The sequence below is a fragment of the Xenia sp. Carnegie-2017 genome, unplaced genomic scaffold (assembly GCF_021976095.1).
Source record: "Xenia sp. Carnegie-2017 unplaced genomic scaffold, XeniaSp_v1 HiC_scaffold_24, whole genome shotgun sequence".
Lineage (NCBI taxonomy): Eukaryota > Metazoa > Cnidaria > Anthozoa > Malacalcyonacea > Xeniidae > Xenia > Xenia sp. Carnegie-2017.
The window spans coordinates 6,186,596-6,203,717 of NW_025813487.1; the positions used below are offsets into that span (position 1 = coordinate 6,186,596).

Consider the following 17,122-nt stretch of genomic DNA (forward strand, 5'->3'; position numbering starts at 1 on the left):
AATTGATAAAGCGAGAAGTGCAATTGAGCAGTTTAAAGAGGGGCTAAAAGGAAGTTATTACTTTATTAAAAAGAAATCCACTTCTTTTCCGCCCATACTTCTGCAATCGTAGTAAGCCGCTGACTGCAGTAAACGTTGACAGAATATTTACGCCAGATTTTTCATAAAATGGTTGTCGAAGACGTGATAGAGAGGAGCTTGTTATAATGCATTGGCGCCACTATCTACAAGAGTGCGAAGGTACTGTACAAAATGTTTCGTCTAAATTTTTTCAATCTAAAAAAGATCTTTATCAAACGAACTACTTGTATCTCTAATAAGCGTCTCGTCTATAATAGACGCTTTGCAAAAATATAATAGTGGATTGATGGTGCTCAGAAGTCAGAAACGTGCATTTAGTTTAACCTTTTTGCTTTGCTAACGTTAAAGTGATAGAAATGATATAAACGCCTCTACGTACGACCGTTAGGGTATATTTAATGCCCCAGGCGTTTATTACACAATGAACAGTATTATTTTGCTATCAAACGTAACTCTTGAAATATAGCATTATGTATAAATTCTTTTTGACGTACAACACATTTCAAAAGTATCACTTTTTACCATTAAAATTGCTGGCTTTTATTTTTCTCTAGCAAACAACGTTGTTACTGTTTCAGAGGCCCTCGTATCTTTGACGATGCTTATGATTTTTGCAACTGGGATGGAGGAAGAGGCTCCTTTAGGATTTTGTGACAGACCGACTATTTGCTTGTGGGAAGATGTTCGGCCCAAAAGCAACATATGCGCCAACGTATCGTATTTCCCACTCCACAATGACAAAGATAATCTTAGCTATAAAGAGTTTCAAGAAACGATGAACGATGGGATTTTGAGCTTCCCAACATTGCTGTTCCATAGTTTTTGGCTGGGGAATGACGCTTTAAACCTTTATTTAGTTTACATACATATTTTACTCACATTTGCATTATCATCATCTTCCTCAGATCCACGACAAAATATTTCACACGCTCCACAAGCTTCTTAGGCTGCTCGTTACATGTCGGATCTAATGTCTGTTAGGTTTTGTGATGTAGCCATCTACCTTGTTTAGTATATATTGACTTACACCAACAAATAGAGATATTACAGATAACTGTTGTGATCACATTTAATGTTCAACGTCAATGTCTATGGTCTACGATCTATCGTACAATGGTTAAACTACATGTATTTATACAAGATATTACGTATGGATATATTTGTTTCTTTACTAAATATGGTTAATTTACAATCAACGGAAAGCTATTAGGAACTATAAAAAATATTGTGATTATTGCACATAATTATCTCTAAAAATAATCATTTAGTTAGTAACACTTGACTTAATTATTTACTAATTACAGGAAGAATATGAGAGCATATGTTAACAATGTCAACTGATTTAATCTCATAATTCTGTACACTTGACTTGACAACTTCAAAAAGCAAAGTTCTTGCCCAATAGAAACAACATTGTATTTCACAACGCCATAGAGAATGATCCTCAAGCAACTTTAAACTTTAACTTTAACATTTATGGTTAATGATTTAACTTGCTTTACGTTTGAATCCATATCTTGTGCTGTTAGCTCATCATCTCAGAGTCAATCGTGTCTAGAAATGTTAAAGTTTGCAACTCCACAAAAAATCAAACATCGCTGGTCACTCTTTCTCAGATATCATAACAAACCACAACACAGTTAGAATAAAACACAAGGAAGCAAAGCTATCACGAAAACAGCATGCAAAAATATGAATTTTAAGCTAGAAGTTGCTATCGCAAGAGGGGAGTGCTGCCCCGACCCCTTGTCTGGAAAAAATTGCAGTGTTCAGAACGTAGTGACAGCCATTGGAACCACCTCCGTGTACAGCATTCTAGGTGGTTTAATACATACGTTATGATTGGGTGAATAGTATGATAGACAAAGAAATTTTACATGCGTGTCTCTTTAACTTTTAGCTTTGCGTTGGTAAGGTTTATTTCGCCATGTTTAGAGTTTTCTTTCTATCTAAAGGCTGGTTTACACGTTCCGATTTGTCTGATCCTATTGTTTCGGTTCCGTCTTTTGATTGCTTGTTCAGACGGTCAGATAGTTTTGTTGACATTTAGATACGTTTAGATATTTATAATCTTAAGACCAGCCATTTGTGTTGTCTATTTATCGATATATTTGCGTACTTTTCTTCTTGTTTCCAAGTCTTTTTCAAATATATATAATTTGGCTAGTCAGCTTCTTCTGATCTTGTCGGTCAGATGAGAATAGAACAAGTTCTATTTCTATCCTCTTTTTTAGATCAACGGATCCCACTGTCTGAGACTAACTTTATATGCGCACACACGATTCGTTTTTAGGATCCAACAATATCGGATCCGACAAAATCGGATCGAATGAACGGGCCTTAATCAAACGTGCCATACCTTATTTGGAATACATTCAAACAAAGACACGCGTTCTGAAAGTCGACGGTTGATTTCCGGCAAAAAATAGCTCCCGTGCTTTACATCTTATTTCATTTCACTTTTTAAATAATTTTAAAGATAAAATTCATTACCATTTCGAACGAAAACAATTTTTTGATTCTTTTAAATGTCTTGTTTGTTTTGATAAAATATGTGAACCGAGCAGGCTAAATACGGCAAAACCTCACTCTTTTGACGCAAACACTAATGGGAACTTTTTTATTGTTTATGCCTTCACGTTTTGTGTTTTGTATTATAACTAGTTTTGATACAAGCAATTGTCTGCACAAATATCGTCAAATTATTCCTTCGGGAAAACGTCTTCCATCGTATAATCGCTAACAGCCTCAGTTCCTAACTGAAGATCATAAGCAGGAAATGGAAATAGGGGAGATATTTGCCGGCAAAACTCTCATTGCAAATTTAAGACACATTCAATTTTTAACATTTCAATCAGACTTAATGTTAAGTGTGTGTATCAATTGCTAACTGCTAACAGCTTACCCATAATAAATGAAGCAAAACTTTAAACCAAGACGCTTCTCCTTGACACCCAAACATTTAAGGAAGAAAATCAAATAGAAACTAGTGAATCGTGCTATAGTCGAGAACCTATATAAGAGTTTGGATGCACTTCATTTACCGGAAATAATCTCAACTGTTTTTGAGTAAAATGGCCATGACGAAAAACATGGCAAATGTGCCATTTCCTCAAACCGGTACGAAACTCCTAAAATCAAGACTAACAATAAAATTACACAATAAAAAGAAATCACATGGTGTTCGGAGTGCTTACAAAAAAATGTAAATGTTACTTTTCCTTCAAGATTGTAGTATTTTTTGTAATGTCTTTTAATTTCAATCTAAGTAACATCAACACTTTTAAGTTCTATTTACGTTCTTTTGTTGTTTTCTCACTAGCTTTCATCCCTTAATATAGCTCCTGTCAACATATCCGATTCTTATTCATCATAATTACATATTAAACTATTAAGCCATTAGTATTAAAGTATCTGTTTACTACATTTTTAATGCTAGAAAATTGATAAGATACTACGTGTAAAATGTGTAATTGTAGCTGATGATCTCACCTTGTGGATCATTCTTTACGTACATATATACAGTATACGGGGTGTTCCCAAAAGTTACAAAAACAGGATGTATAAAAAAAGACCTTTATAAAAGTCAACCTATTGTGAAATTTCAATGTCTGATCACCATGTCTCACTGATGCATTTTTCTAAACTAATTTTTATGAGAGTAATGATGTGCATGAATTAAGTCGTTTGATTTATATTTTGAATTCTGCACATCATTCAAATTGGAAAATCAACCTTCAAATTATGCCTATTTATAAACCATTGAAGGTAAAAATCGTTTTGTTAATCAATCGGCATTTTTGGACACAAAATGCTGTATTTTAGTTAAATATTGTTTATTAATCTTACTCTATGGAATTTCTGTCTGAAGTGATAAAAATTCACTATACTTCAGATATATCTTTATACATTTGACTTTATCTGTAAATGATTAAGTACAAAATGCGATCGTCTTTTGTAATTAGTACATAATACTTTAACTCTCTTTTTTCATGCAATAAAATGTAGAAGTAAATTATTTTGATGGAACCAAAAGCTAATCGTAATCTTTAAAGTAAAGATGATTATACAACACAATGAAAGAGACAGCCAAAGCGGGTTGTGATCTATTGAAGGTATATGTATGAGATATAATGTGAAAGATCAAAACAAACTCTTTTAAAATTTCCCCCTATTCTTAGCAGCAATAAATTGCATTGTTATATCGGGGCTGTGTATGTTAAATGTAATTGGTTCATTCGCAGTCACATGACTTGAAATAATTGCAAGATTTCCTGCAAGGGAAACATATAACAAATTGTTGCCCGCTCATTTTAATATCATAACGAATAAAACAGCCACCAAGCCGAAAACTAAATAACGTTTCTCGAGCTTATTAAGCAGCAAAAATCAACTATTAATAGCAAAATAGGATTCAGAAAACACTCCGAAGTCGATTTAATATTCTGTGGTTACCCTTAGGATTTTGCAAAGAAATGTCGCCGGGAATTTCCCCATAAAGATGTTGACTTTATTGAAGAGCTGTCGAAATCTATGATATTTTTTCCTTTAGCTACAACAAAACATTTTATGTACTCTCCCTCGGGTAATAATGAGCCTAATTTCCCCAGAGTCTCAATATAGGTTTGGTGTAGTGAACAAATATGAAAATTATTGAAGACACGATATAAATCAACGCACATATATTGTAACACGTCTGCAGAAAATATATTTGTACGATTATTTCCTCCAATAACATACACACTAATAGTATATAAAACTATGTTACTACGCCTTAAAAAGAGTTCAACAAAACACCACGAAAAAAAAAGAAAGTTTCCCCTAAATAATTTATTATAAGTGCTAAATGAATGAATCCCAGCAAGACTCTAAAATGCCAACTGCAAATAATCTGTTTTGATACAATGTGGGTATTTTTTAACTTGCTTTTCAAGACGACAGTTACCAAAAAATTTTACTAAATGTTGAGTGAAAGTTATTACGACTATTCAATGCTGTTTTTCAAAATTGGTATTTTTGAATTCAAGATACGACAACTCCTTTTTTAAAGCACGAGTGATGTCATTCTTTCCATGGCATTTGGCAAATTACTTTTAGTCCAAAAATTGGTGTTGAGTTATCTAGGATTTATTTATTTAAAATTGAAAATCAAGAAACGTAAATCGAAAATCAAGAAACGCAAATATAATGAATAAAAACGAAAAGTTTTTATACAGTTTAGCTACTCGTAAAACGACATCCTTGAGACCACGACCTAATGTCTGCTTACGGTAGATGTCCGTTTATGAGTTGTTATAAAAGATATCTATTCAAAATACGTAGTTATGTGCACAACAATAAGAAATAAAATTGAATGATTTAAAATTGTTCACTACATAAAAAATACAACACAGTGGATCTAGAAATATCACATCTTGAAAGAGAAAGACGATAAAATTTTCCAAACTTCTCCTTCTCGTAACTTGATGTAGTTCTTTAAAGTTAAAGTCATTTTTGTTGTAAATGATTTATTGACCATTCATATGAACTAAACTGATCACTTTTATTCTACAACCATCCATAGTTGACTTTTGCTTTGAATTTTCATGACATGTTGCTGTCAAGATCTTAATTCATATCACAAATGTTATAGTATCATTCAAGTAAATATATATTACAGAGCATGCGCAAAAGCAATCGAATGTTATGGTATTCACAATGACAGTGTGCATCAAGAAGCAGCTTCAATTATAGACGCAGCAAAGAAATCCCTTTAGCCATCTCCAATAGCCACAATGTAGTAAAATCGAATTCTTTTTATTCACTCTCATGATTACTTATGCGTTATGTTCACATCAAAACGTCCACATGAGATGATAATTTTCACGCTTAAGTTTTATAAAAAGTGAACAAAGTGAACAGTTAAAAATGTAAAAGTTCATATCTTCCACTATTAACAACAGATGACATTTCAATGAACACGTGACCTGGTGACGTTACAATGTACAACAATAAATCCACAGAGAACCATTGTACATAAATTTTTCATATCTTTCATTACGTCACTTCCTGAAATAAAGCTTCTCTTTCTTGTATTATCGTTTGAATATAGAGTACACGATGGAATTTTATAGACAAGCGATAAACATATCAAACTTTGCTAAAGTAACTTGCAATATGTCCACTGATGCTTGACTTGATGCTGTTAAAAAACAATTTCCATAAAGTATTGATTTTTAAAGTAAAACTGTTTAAACGTTATGAATCTCTGACATCGATTTTTCGAAAAGTTAAAAACTTGTCATTAAACATCATTCCATATGCAACATTGTCGTTTGTTTTCCGTCTCTCTACACTGCAAAACTTTCTTTGACTTTTGTTAACTTTTCCTGTTTATACCGTTTGGAGTGTTCAATCACAATGGTCAAATTTTTTATCACGATAATTAGCGTCCATCATGAAGTCATTTTCTTGTGAAGTTTACGATTTACTTTTTAACAGTCAGTTAGAAAGACAGCCAAATTTTTAGTTTTTCTTGAAAAAATTAGCAAAGGTACCATTGTTGTATTATAAATTTACGTTTTTCAAATTGATAAAGATGAAAATATTCATATAACAGAAGTAACAATTGGGCTGTTTTTTTCTCTCTTAACAACTTAAGAAATAGATATTTTGTATATCAAAATGCAATAATTAAAAAGTATTAAGAAATTATTTCAGTGCAAGATAGTATTGATTTAATTAGTAACAACATGTTTTTGGTGTAAAAGAGTACCGAAAAACGTGCAATATTAAAACCATCCTACACTGAAACATTTGCATGAAAATTATATGTTTACATGGTGTAGATATAAACAAAATATAACCAATGGTACAATAACTAAGAATACTTTGCATTTTATATGTTTGTGTGATAAGATGAAAGTGAATAAAATTATTTTCTTGTGCAAGGAAAATTATTATCTTAGACACGAAATCATTTGTGTTTATGCTTTGTCTTTATTGTCCTTGAATATTCATCTTTAATTGATTAACTTCAGCTTTTATACATGATCTCTCTCAATGTTGACATTATCGTACACTGCGGTCTCTGTACAGAAGAATCAAACTTAGACAAAGGTCGTTTCATGAAATCATACGCAAACAGACATTAATTGAAATGTCAACAATGATAGGAATCATGAAAAAACCGAACAAGATTTTCTTAAAGATAATATAGTCATTATCCAAAATGGTGAGAAATTTTATCATCAAAGACCAAATTTATTTTCGTGGCCAGATGATTTTTAAGCATTCTAGGGGGACCTTCGAGGAAGAAAAAGTTAAAGCAAGTTTGCGTTTACGACAGTAATAAAAAGTATTTCGTTCTATACTCAATTGCCGGAGAAATGAATCTACAATTTTAAAATATTTCAAATCAATCAAATGTAAGAAAATTAAGCTACGACTAATTATATACCTATCATCAACAAAGAAAAATTTTGACACCATAAAAACCTCAGTACAACTATAAATAATTTGTATGTTTTTAACATCAAATACTTTCACATACCTGCGCATCTCACCTATTAATAATTTATCTGCTAAAGGCGCAAAAGCAGCGTAATTTATAGAGGGAGTATTATCACGCATGTACTCTCCATCGTCTTTGTCGGCGATCAAATTGGTTATTTCCTCCTTAATTACGTCATCCCAACCATTAACAAGTTTGTCTTCATGCCACATACAGCAAATTATCTGATCCTTCAATTCAACTTCAGCGAACACGTGATACTTAGAGCTACATGCAAACACGTGCACATTTCGATAATTATTAAAATTCACTGATATTTCTTTTCGCTTGTTTTTAACATTGAAAAACACAAAAGAATCAGTTTTTTGACAGGAAAATGATACATCACTCACCTCAAAAATTTTGTTTGTACCTTTTAGTTCATCAAAACTATAAACAAGTTTTGTCAAATCATCATTCCAAAGCTCAGGAACATTTTTTGCCGTTAGAAGAATAACCCCATTTTCTACAGCAACCATGTCTCTAACAAAACATTCCTTGACAACAAAGTCAAATGTGTTGAGATTGTATATAATTACCCTTGAATTTTCTTCATTGCTCCGATACAGATATTTTCCATTTGAGCAAAATTTTTGGATACTTAAACTGTAAGTCATAGTTAAACATACACGCGGTATTGAATAAAGATAAAATACAAGTCCGTAATTAAAGAAAAGTACATTGTCGTTATTCAAAATAAAATAATACATAAATAACTCATGAAAGGGAAAGCTTGATCTGTTGTCATCGAAAGGATCGAGAGGAAAAAACGAAGTTTCGAAATCAGGATCTACATCAGGAAGTTTCTCACGAGTGGGATTTACAATGAAAGGTTTTATCCGAAAAAGAGGATCCCAACAACAACACCAAGAATGAAGACCAACAGTGAACAACTTACTTGAAAAACTAGGCGGTAAATGATCGTCGTAAACGAATGTTTCATAATTATTCGCTACATCAAGTATTTGAACCTCTTTTCTTTCCTCAATAACACACAAATATCTTCCAGAATTAGAAAAACACAGTGAGGTCACATTATTACATCTAATACTGCGGTTCTTCTCACCTTTCTCAACGTCCCATACTGTCAAAGTATCTTTGTAACTAGTGACCATTATGTACTTATCCTTAGAAAAACATTTGTTGGTAAAGAACTCAGAAGTAGAATCATCACAATGGAACGGACTGGAGGAAATTATACCATTAATATCTAATATGTTATTAAGCTGGGAAGCAAAAATCAAATCTTCGAATGGGTGAAAGACAACGCTAAATTTTCCCTCTTCATATTCCTTAAACTGACCAGCAATATTTTTTATCCATAAACATCGGCTTGTTATCAATGAAAAAAGTTGCACGACGAATCCATAATAACCACAGACGACGTAATCATGATTTCGTGAAACATCAACAGAAATCAAATTTTGATTTAAACGTAACAATCGAGCCTTTACAAAACCCGTGTCTCTGTACTCTAGATATGGTAAATCTTTGAAACGTGTTTGAAGCATTGTGGTCGCTTGAGACGACAGATCTTTGACGTCGTTGGCAACGTTTTGCAAAAAAATTGCTTTATTGCCAATAGGCTTAGAGTACGTCATTACAGAATAAACTTCATTAAATAACAATCGAATGTCCTCAGAAATAAGAAAGTACACATCATGTGCGATGAATAATTTAAAATTTTCAAAAGTACGACCAGTGTCAACCAACATAGAAGCAACTAAAACTTCCAAGTCAACAAGATATTTACCAACATTTTCAACGATATAATCATTATCAGAAATATCAAGTAAATGAAGCAACCAATACTTGACTGAATACTTCACTGACGCACGTTTAATGACGTCATAGTTTACACCTTCAGCTTTGAGGTTATCCAAAGATTTTAAACAAAATTCTAAAACAAGTCGATGACCACAAGAAGTTTTTACTGAGTAATTATGTTTTCGATCATCCAACAACCAATCATTTAAGGATTTGTGAAAAAACGAAACACATCCTTCCTCATTGGTAACAAACAAACAAGAGATAATTTTTCTAACACTAAATGATATGCGATTCGAATTCAAACAAAGAACGTCATCGATAATTTTCCAAGGAAGAGGTTCTTTAGCAACAGCCAAAGAATTTAAAATTGACTGAAACTTTTCGTTACTGATTTTAAACGAATCTAATTCCTTACTTAATCGTGTTAAGCAAATTTCGTAATATTCATTGAGATCTTTTGGTATGGAGCCTTTCAACAAATACTGATTTTTGACTTCATTGGTAAGAAGCGATGCAAGCAACATAAGTCCGTCAGCCTTTTCTGCCAAACTGTTTTTAACATCAGAAAGGCTGTCAGTAGAGCCAATTCTTTCTTCAATCAAAAATTCAATATCGTCTAAATTGCGTTTATCGCTGCAGTTAATGAACAGAGGATTTAATTTTTCGAACTTATTTAAAGAAATTTCGTTAGGTCTCGTGGTAATTACAAAGCGAAAACAATGCGGAAGTTTGTGCAAGTGATTAGCAATCAAGTTAGCAAGGTCATCTCTTTCTGGATAACCACATTCATCAAGAGCATCCAGCACAACTAACATTCGCTTGGGAAGTTCTGAGATATTAGAAAACAACTCAGTAAAAAGAAGGGAAAATAATCCTTCAACATTCATGCTATTCAAAGGCTCAGAGAGTTGACCTGAAAGTTTTTTCACAAGAAGTTGTTTGTAAGCAGGAAAATTACGACTAATTTGCATCGCTAAAGATTGAAGAAGTACATTGGCTTTACTGTAACGACTGTTGTTGTGTTGAAAGAAATGAACTGAAGTCAAATATTGAGGATAGCGTTTACATAAAGTAGCTGCAATTACAGACTTACCCATACCAGCAACAGCAGAAATAACAAATGCACGATTTTGAAAAGTATCGTCTTCAAACCAATCTAAAAACTCTTTAAAAACCCATTCACGTGTTCCATTTAAGTATTTTTCATAATGATGCTTAATTTCACTTTCAAAGTTACAGCTAACAAGGTTTTTTGTCAAAACATCTTCTTCTGAAACAGAAGTAACTCCATGTCCACAAGCTTTGATTCTATTAATATCATCTCCTACCAATGCTAAGGTATTCATAATTTCTTTGTGATCGGATTTTAGAACTTCTAAATCACTCTTTAATTTATCCCATTCTCTTAAAATTCTTTCACATTCTTCATTACCAAACAACTCATTTTTCAATCTATCTATTTCTTTCTGACTTATTCCTAAACGAACTAATGGTTCCCTTATTTCCACCCAAAATTTTTCAAAGTCATCAAAGCTTACTGAAGTGTTAGGTAAGTGAGCAAAACGACCATTACGAAATAACCTGATACGGGTAATATCAGCTTCAATTGAATAATCAGTGACATTAGGCATGTTTTCCCATATTGGATCACGAGGTGGTTTTAAACCACAAATATTACGTAGGAGAATACAAAGTAAAGTAATGTCTAACTTATTTTCATTTGGTAATATTGGAGGATCTGGATACAGTTGATCCCACTGATGTGGACGGATTTGTCTATTCTTTAAACTTGAAAGTAGTTGTGCATTTTCGGGATCATTTAAAACATTAAATAAATCAGTACCTGACAGTTGTTTCCTCAATGTTATTCTTAAAGCTTCTCCACCAACATCAACAATTAATCTCATCAACTTAAAACCATTAGTTTTCTTTTTAGAGCCCAAGACAGTCTCCATGTTAATGTTTGCTGAAAAAAAGTAGGTAAAACTTCCATGGTATAAATTCATTGTGATTATAAAAGAAAATCTGCGGCCGGTTGCATGAAGGCAGAATGGTTTTAATCATTAGATGGCAGCTTGTTTTGAACTTTTGTAAAATCTCTTAAAAGAGAATAATATGTGATTTGAACTGAAGAATCATTGAAATAAAATATTGCTTCTAAGATTACAGAATTTGTTTCCCCTCGAAAATATGAACGCCTTTTTCTACAAGTTTGAAAATTGTACTATCCGACGAATAATGCTATCCAGGCTTCGTGAAGCCGTCTATGATTTTAGGCCTTTCTAAAAAATACATTTCCAAAATTTGGTCAAATCAACAAGCTTTATGGCATCTTGAAGTTGTGTATTTTTGTCCCAACGCCGTAGATTTCTATAATACAAAAGGAGCTGGCACTAGAAGGTATTTTGACGTCATCCAATATAGTCAGCATTCGGGCATATTTAGCTTATATTAAACATATACGTTTTTTCACGATGTTTAATTATAATATTTGAGAAAATTATGTCTTGCGAAGGAAGCGGTGAATCAAAATCAGAATTGAGTGTTCAGTCTGATAATTCAGACAAAAACTTTATTCCGGGTACGTGACAGAAAAGTCGGAAAGCAATGAAACTTGCGCGATAATAATTCGGATTTTGACTCCAAAGCAAGGATGGTCGGAAAGACACAAATTCTAATCTCATCTTTTTTAAGGCCTGAAAATTTAGCATTCTTTTGATTCGGCAAACTGCGAAACTGACGCTCCAAATCCTCTGGTTTTAATCTAGCCAAACAAAGTGTTGAAGCACTAGAAGGCACAAATACGCGCTTTGCTTTTAAGTGCAGATACTCCGTTTTCGCTTGGCCTCGTGCCTTTTATCATTATAAGGCATAGTGTGAAGACTCATACGAGAGCAAAGGCTTGACTCATTCGTACAATTGGCTGCAACGCAACTATTTACCTTTCTTCTGCTTTTACTAGTGCAAAGGCAATGCTTTTAGACGCTTATAGACTTATTTTGTGCCTCAGCCAGCATTGACTTTATGGCAATTGAATACACGACTCGTGTAACACAAGTACCTTGGATGACGTCAGAAAATTAGCTAGTTTCAGACTCCTCATTATCATGGACATGGTTCACAAGAATATACGATTTTAGTGAATTTAACGCTTTTAAAAAATCAAACGATTTGACCAAATTCAAAATTTTTCCCTCAACGAGGCTTAAAATCATCGACAGATCTGATATAGCTAAAAAAAAAATTTTGGTGGAAGGGACACTTTAAGACTCACAAGATAAAATGCCTATTAGAAAACTGACTAGTCAAATTACATAGATTTGAGAAAGACAAGTAGACAAGGTGAAAATAAGAAAAACATATCGATAAATGTTCTGGATAACACAAATAAAAATATCTCAATGAACATAAACATCAACAAAATTATCCGACCGTTTGAGCAAGTAACCAAATTAAAGTCGGAACCGAAACAATCAGATAGGACAAATAGGATCGTGTGAACGGGCATAAGTGCATAACAAATGCAAGTCATGAATTTTCAGCGCTAAGAATATATTTTAGTGTTAACAGCAGAGAACGTTGATTCTTAGAGAACATAATGCACATTCAAGTATGCATAGACAGAAATAAAGAATCCCCGAGAATTCAACATAAACTTTTTTTACGAACATTTACTTTTAAAAGTGCAATTCCACTTCATTTTACCCGCTACATTTAACCTGCAACTTGAGACATAGGGTCACTTTTTCAGGCAGAAAAACAATGTATAGATAATGTCCTTGGTACAGAGCTTGTATGCTGACTATATTCACATGTAAAATAAGTTTTTGCGAAGCATTTTTTGATTGATGTTTTAAAACATTTTTGTTTTACTTTCCTACAATTTGGCACATGGAACAACTTAAACCAAAGAACACGATGCAAAACATTTTCATGATAATTTTGCTAAACACCACCAAATGAACAGAAGTAAAATTTTAAGAAGATTCGTGTTTAATCCCCTTATCCGAGTTTTATCCCCACATACGTGTTTCATCCCAACCCGAATTGGACTATATACCAGACAGACAGTACATTCTACTATGTATAGGGTTGCTAGTACCGGTCACTGGAAGGATAAAATTGATATTTGTGATCGCTTGCGTTAATATGTGTGAGCTAAGAAATATTATTACGCGACAACCGAATTACAATTTGCCTAACCTTTTGAAGATAGTAAAGATAAATTCTTTGATTAAGTATCTAGTCTTAAATTAATACGAGAAAGCATTGTCCAAATGAGTTTTGATGGTTAGGAAAAATAAAAATAAACGTGTCATTAAACTGAGGTCAAATTTATAAATATAATACTACAAAAATGTACCTAAATGTAGCTCAGTAAAACCTTTCACTGCTTTCTATTGTATTAAAACACGAAGTATATAAAATAATGAAGCAAAGTAGTTGATTTTTGTGGTCGAGCAACTATAAAGGCTTTATTATTAGTCATTCGTTCGTTTGTTGGAATTCTAAATGTCATCATGGCATGTACAAAGTAAGCACAAAGGTTGTATGCATGAAAAATAATATAAATGAATCAAATATCTAAACATGAAGCTAGTATATTTATTGGTAAAAGTAAAGTCACATAACGATGCCCCTACTTCTTATCAGACATGTGTAAACAGCTAACAAAATTATGTGATAGATGTTGCCTTAATCCATGTCAATAAACTTATTGGCAGTGTTGGTATATAATTCATCGTGAATATCCCACATGATTCCGATATCATTCCTTTTGTAAGTTGTTGTGCTTACCCATTTAATACAATGTTCCTGTAGCTTGGTTAGCTGTTAGATAATTTTAATGTATAATTCTTACAATAAAATGTTTGATTTTGAACTACCTGTGTATTTTGTAATGGTGAAGGCTGAATGTTTATGGGTGAAGGATGATGAATGTGTATAAATGCTCATCTTTGCAAAATTAAGTGTCTTGCTACATATATATGTAGCACATTATACTAAAAATTACTGAAATAAATTGAATAAGTAGACGAACACATACATTTCAGTTTAAAAATGGTGATCATAATTGATACCTTATTGTTACATCAATATTTCATCCATGTAAGTTTTGTTATATAAACACATTTAAATAGCGAACGAAGATGAAAAGTGAGTCAGGATCTCCTTCAACAAACAGTATAATAAAACATTGATGACATCTATGTAGAACATTTTAGTTATATAACTAAGTATACATCACTGACTAAAAACAATTGTCATAGAAATTAAAATACATAAATAAGAACCTCATGCAGAGTACATAATAACATTGAAAGGACTAATGCTAAATCTTATAAACTTTCACAAGTTATAACTCAGTAATAGAGAATCACCTATCTAAGAAAGGATTTGAATGCCAATGATTAAGACATGATTTTCGAAACTGTGTATGGACTTTTTCCCTTCATTAATAAAAAATTACATACTTGTATATTCTTGCACAAGTCAATTCATATTATAAAAAAGCTTTGTTATTGAATAAGCTATTGTAAATTATGAATACGTGGCAAACATCAACTGCACGCAATTATAATTACTTATGATCAATAAAAACACTGTAGATACAACAGTAAAGGATGCAATGAAAGCAAACCTTAAAACTGTTAAACAAATATGATCAAAAGTATAATTTCACAAAAATTGAAAAATAGATTCGGTTGTGTTCTTTCTCTGTGTAAATACATTCTCCCTATGTTTAACTTTTGCTTATTTTATAAATGTTCTTTTTTTAAAAATGAATGGCTTGCTCAAGAAAATTAACAACATTTTGTTCGACACACAGCAATTAGTCAAATGTGGCGTCGGCAAAAAAGGGAGGTGATGCATGATTGGACATTCTACCCCCCCCCCTACATAAATTTTAAGAGATTCCCATTTTTTCCATAGACAAGTATGCTATTACATCTCTCCCATACTTTTGAAAAGGTTCTGCTTTCCTTTACCATGCAGCTTATTGTCAATAGTTAGAAAATTGGTATATCAATTTAGATATGATTTCTCATGCATATTTAGCCATACTTTATCGAGATACTGCTTTAGCTAATTTGTTATGTCGGTAATGTAGTTCTAAAATATTGCTTAATTTTTCTAAAATTACCTTCGTTTTAGAAGTAAGACAACCGTGTGAACAGAATTATGCCTGCTTTAGTTCTTAACATGTCACATACTAAACAAACGGATGAGAGATTTAATATAAACAACGCGACCACATACATATTAGTTAAAAAATGGTGATCATAATTCATACCTTATTGTTACATCAATCTTTCATCCATGTAAGTTTTGTTACATAAACACATTTAAATAGCGAACGAAAATGAAGAGTGAGTCAGGATCTCCTTCAACAAACAGTCTAATAAAACATTGATGACATCTATATAGAACATTCTAGTTATATAACTAAGTATACATCATTGACTAAAAACAATTGTTATAAAAATAAAAATACATAAATAAGAACCTCATGCAGAGTACATAATAACATTGAGATTAGTCAAATTCCAAAGAACTAATGCTAAATCTTATAAGTTTCACAAGTTTCAACTCAGGAATAGAGAATCACATATTTAAAACGGGATTTGAATACCAATGATTAAGACACGAGTTTCGAGACTGTGAATCAGGGGCGGATCTGGAGTACGTTAAATCCGTCGCGCGTCTGATGTTTGAAATTCAAAAATTACCTATTCATATTAATTAAAAATTCATTAATTATTCTTACTTTATTATCGCATTTACTTCGTTATAAAAATCCAGCTTAATTTATTATTGAAAACTAATGACTAATCCAATGAATATCTCGTTGGTAACCAGATCAGTTGAATTTTAATTGACCTGGAATAACCGACTGATAAGCGGGGTGGCTTGACTGGTTTGACGGATAAAGGAGTCTATCAACGCCAAAAACGCTTATTTTATTGGTCAATGGCCAGATCAGTGGACAGTCTGGAATGGTCTCGACTGATAATAGGGGTGGCCGGACGTATAAGGGAGTCCAATTGCTATCTTACAAGTGGTTCATTTGAATTTTTGTTTTATTGTGATTGGTTTCACGGATTTCGATTGATAGCCAACTGAACTAACATAGTCAAGCTCACTGTCTAAATTGAATGTTTGATCGTTTTATAGTAATTTTTATAAGCATGATAGAAACTAAACTACAAGCAGATGGAATTTATGGAAATCTTTTACAAATTCATATATTGACATGAATGCTGCTGTCCAAACTGTGAATTTTTTCAAGAGGGTGAAAAATTTATGGATAATATGTAATTGCTTGGCAAAGACGATCTCGCGAGCGACATTTCAGTCATTGATGTTCAAAAGAAAGCCAACATTGTTTTGAGTTTTATCAGCAGAAATTTACATCCAAAATCGTATGTAAAGGACAAGTGAAGTGTATGCATGAATGTAATATATCAAAGACAATTTATGCGAGTGTGTGATGCGATTTATGTTAATATGGCGTATGGTAAACAGATTGATGCTTTTAAAATTGTTGTTGCCGGAGGACTTTTGGCTATGATTTCTTTAGTGCTTGGGGAATCGTGGCCGTTATATGGCAGCGAAATCCTACATTCCTGCAAATATATTTCAATGAACAAAAAATCTTTAGCCATTAGGCGCCATACTATTATTTACTTTATTATATTGTCCCCTTTTCTAACTGAACACCTCATGTATAGATGTAAA

At 32.5% G+C, this 17,122-nt stretch overlaps 1 protein-coding gene and 1 long non-coding RNA gene across 2 annotated transcripts; both read right to left on the minus strand.

Moving 5' to 3' along the window:
- Window positions 1-5,250: 5,250 nt before the first annotated feature.
- Window positions 5,251-7,955, minus strand: LOC124450410. The gene is made up of 2 exons (XR_006949969.1): window positions 7,626-7,955; window positions 5,251-6,262 (listed from the first exon to the last, which is right to left on the minus strand). It is a non-coding gene; the product is annotated as an uncharacterized LOC124450410 (long non-coding RNA).
- A 2-nt stretch (window positions 7,956-7,957) lies between these two features.
- LOC124452021 lies at window positions 7,958-15,716 on the minus strand. Its single transcript, XM_047002616.1, has 5 exons — window positions 15,678-15,716; window positions 15,528-15,596; window positions 14,430-14,554; window positions 8,004-11,348; window positions 7,958-7,965 (listed from the first exon to the last, which is right to left on the minus strand). Exons 3-5 carry the CDS (start codon window positions 14,452-14,454, stop codon window positions 7,958-7,960), a joined length of 3,378 nt encoding a protein of 1,125 aa, XP_046858572.1. The 5' UTR covers window positions 14,455-14,554; window positions 15,528-15,596; window positions 15,678-15,716.
- Window positions 15,717-17,122: the final 1,406 nt, after the last annotated feature.